At 49.2% G+C, this 3,386-nt stretch overlaps 1 protein-coding gene across 1 annotated transcript; it reads right to left on the bottom strand.

Annotated features, from left to right (window-relative positions):
• Positions 1-316: 316 nt before the first annotated feature.
• Positions 317-775, bottom strand: LOC147975530 (uncharacterized). The gene has a single exon (XM_087520472.1). It carries the CDS (start codon positions 773-775, stop codon positions 317-319), a length of 459 nt encoding a protein of 152 aa, XP_087376598.1.
• Between the last annotated feature and the right edge of the window lie 2,611 nt (positions 776-3,386).

The following is a 3,386-nucleotide window of genomic DNA, read 5'->3' as shown; positions in this document are numbered from 1 at the left end:
TTTCTTGCGGCGAAAGAAGGGCTCCAACCACCTTACGGGGTGGCCACGCGGGTCAGGGGCGCGCCTAACACCCTGGGGCGCGCCCCCCTACCTCATGCCCCCCTCGGGCACCGTCTCGCGATGATTCCACTTCCCAAAATTCATAAATATTCCAAAATATATCTCTATCAGTTTTTATTCTATTTGGACTCCGTTTGGTATGGGTTTTTCTACGAAACAGAAAACATGCAACAAACAGGAACTGGCACTGGGCACTATGAAAGTTGAATAATATTGGCATGGAACAACCAAAAATTATACATACGACGGAGACGTATCAGCGTGCTGCTGCGGCAGCCCCGAAGGCGAGCTCGAGAGCCGTCAGGGCTTCCATGGTTTCCCCAGCCACGGTGAGAACGCTGCTGCTCCCTGGCATCTTCATGAGGTTGTAGGCTGGATGGGTCGCTGCCATGAACTGAGCTAGGGCAGGGTACCCGAGGATGGTGTTGTACAGGAGGATGATGTGAGCGATGTCGAAGTCGATCAGCTCGGTGCGGTTGTTGTCACGGGTACCAAAGGTGACCGGGAGGTGTATTTGCCCCAGGGGGCTGGTGGAGCCAACACCGACTCCAGAGAAAGGCTTGGTGGGGCTGAGCCGGCCGTATTGTATGTGAAGCAACCCAAAAGCTTCCACACAGAGCACGTTGAGGCCAGCTCCGCCATTGATGAGGGTCTTGGCCATAGCCACGTTGCAGATGGTGGGTGTGCAGAGCATTGGGAGCGCGCCCGAGCCCATGGTGATGCTTGGGTGGTCCTCCGAGTTGAAGGTGAGGTCGGCCAGGGGCTCCGCCTAACCTGGGGGAGCCCCCTACTACACGCGGGCAGCGCCCACCTGGCGGATGAACTGCTTGACGTGGCGACCCATGGGCGGTGCCCGCGAACCACCAAGAAGAGATCGCGCAGCTCCTCCAGGAAGCTACTGAAGATCCTGACAGGCTGAGCAGCCAGGTGCGTGGCACGCCGGCCAACGCCAGGGGGAACCAGTTGGCCATGACCTGGCCGTCGCCTCCGGCTTCGAGAACGACCTCCTCGTATGCCTGCAGGAAAGCCGCTGGATCTGCCGCGCCATTGTAGCGGGGAGGAATCTCTGGCTTGAACTTGAGCGGACGCCGCACCTACCGCAAGGCAAGGGTGAAGGCCCGGACGCCCGTGGCACATCCATAGGCGCCCGCCGGCCTAATCGGAGGGATGGCATCTGCCATGGAGCAAGACGAAGCAAGCGCAGAGACGAAGCTTCGGTGCACCCCTACCTGTCGCGCCAAATGTCGGATTTTGGGTTCCGACAAACCCTTGAGGTTCGAACACTCGGGTGCACACAAAGATCTCTGTCTCCCTAGCTGACCCTCGCAATGATCTCAAGGCCTAGCTCGCCAAACCCAAGAAACAAGTGACACGAGAGTTTAGACTGGTTCGGGCCACCGTTGTGGTGTAATACCCTACTCCAGTGTGGTGTGGTGGATTGCCTCGTGGGCTGAGAATGAACTATTACAGTGGATGACCAACCTCCTAAGGAGAGGTGTTCTTGAGCTCGATAAGCTGCTGTGCTTGAGGATGGTCCGAATGATCCGTCCCTTGCTATGGTGGTGGCTAGTCCTATTTATAGAGGCCCTGGTCCTCTTCCCAAATGTTTAGACGGGAAGGGATCCCACAACGGCCAATTTTGAAGGGAGACAACTAGTACAAGTTATCCTGACAAAAGGTTGTATTCTCCTGCCAAAGGCTATGGTGGTGACGCCGCCATGGCTCCGCAGTGACCTCAGTCATGCTGTCCTAATGTTCTTGGTCTTGTCGCACCGATATGGAAACCTTTGCCTGATGCCTCGGGACTCCTCGCCTGCACCTGCTCGCTTAGCACCAAAGAGGAAACTGACACTCTGCGCCTACTGGCGCCCGCTGGCACCCGCCTGGCCTTGGTCGTCATGGCTCATGTCACACGGACCTCACGAGGTGTCCCTTGCATAGATATCTCCGCTCCTCGGGAGCCAACCTAGCGAGACCGCCCCAGAGGAGGCCTTCGTGTCGTCCGCCTCGCTAGGCTTGGCCCCTCGTGAGGGTCTTGAGTGGTTGGTGCTGAAGATGGTCTGTACCAGGCCGTTGGTGGAGCCACGCCCTAGGCAGCAGGCAGGCAAGTCTGGGTACCCCCGTTCCCAGGATGCCGACAATGCCTTTGTTTACTTTGATTGAGCAAAATAGTGATATCATTGATGTGAATTTTATCTCTAGAAATAATTTCAACAATAATGCTTATAGAGGTAATTTTAGTCCTAGGCTTTTTCCTAGTAATTCCTCTAATAATTATGGTAATTCATATGGAAATCAGTCTTATAATAATAATAGGAACACCTCTAATCTTGAGAATAATATTAAAGAATTTATCAACACACAAAAAGTTTTCAACACTTCCATAGAAGAAAAGTTGAACAAAATTCATGATTTGTCTAGAAGTGTTGATAGAATTTCTCATGATGCGGAAAATCTCAAGATGAAAATTGTTGTGCCTAATGTAGATGAATCAATTAAAGCTCTTTATGTTTCTATGGATGAAAGTAAGAAAAGAACTACATTGCTTAGAGCTAAAAGAGAATTTTTGGAAATAGCTTTTTCTAGTGATTATTCTTGCAAAAGTGATGAAGATCTTAAAATGATTGGTGTTTCTTCTATTGATTCCTTGTTTAGTAAAGTTAAGAATGATGAAAAAGGGACTGGAGAAGAGTCAACTTTAGGTAGAAGGCGTCCCAATATTTCGGAGGGTGAAAATCTTGTTGAGAAAATTGATGAAAGTGGGTTTGGAGAGGCCAAAACTTTACCTAGTGATGCACCACTATTTTGGATCACAAAGACTTTAATTATGATAGTTTTTCTTTGATTTATTGTACTTCTTTGTTGCAATCCATGATAAATTCACCCCATGCTTATGAACAAAATAAAGCTTTTACTAAACATATTGTTGATGCAATGATGAAAGCTCTTGAAGAAAAATTGGAATTAGAAGTTTCAATTCCTTGAAAATTGTATGATGAATGGGAACATACTATCAAAGTCAAGATTAAAAATTATGAATGTTTTGCTTTGTGTGACTTGGGTGCTAGTGTTTCCACAATTCCGAAATCTTCATGTGATGTGCTTGGTCTAACCAATCTTGAAGAATGTTCCTTGAATTTGCACTTGGCAGATGCTACCTCTTGAGCACTGTGTTGGTTTTCCCTTGAAGAGGAAAGGGTGATGCAGCAAAGTAGCATAAGTATTTCCATCAGTTTTGAGAACAAAGGTATCAATCCAGTAGGAGGCTACGCGCGAGTCCCTCGCACCTGCACAAAACAAATAAATCCTCGCAACCAATGTGATAA

The sequence above is a fragment of the Triticum urartu genome, chromosome 4A (assembly GCF_056163025.1).
Source record: "Triticum urartu cultivar PI428250 chromosome 4A, HENAU_Tu73, whole genome shotgun sequence".
NCBI classification, from domain to species: domain Eukaryota; kingdom Viridiplantae; phylum Streptophyta; class Magnoliopsida; order Poales; family Poaceae; genus Triticum; species Triticum urartu.
This window is presented reverse-complemented; position numbering and strand designations above follow the sequence as displayed.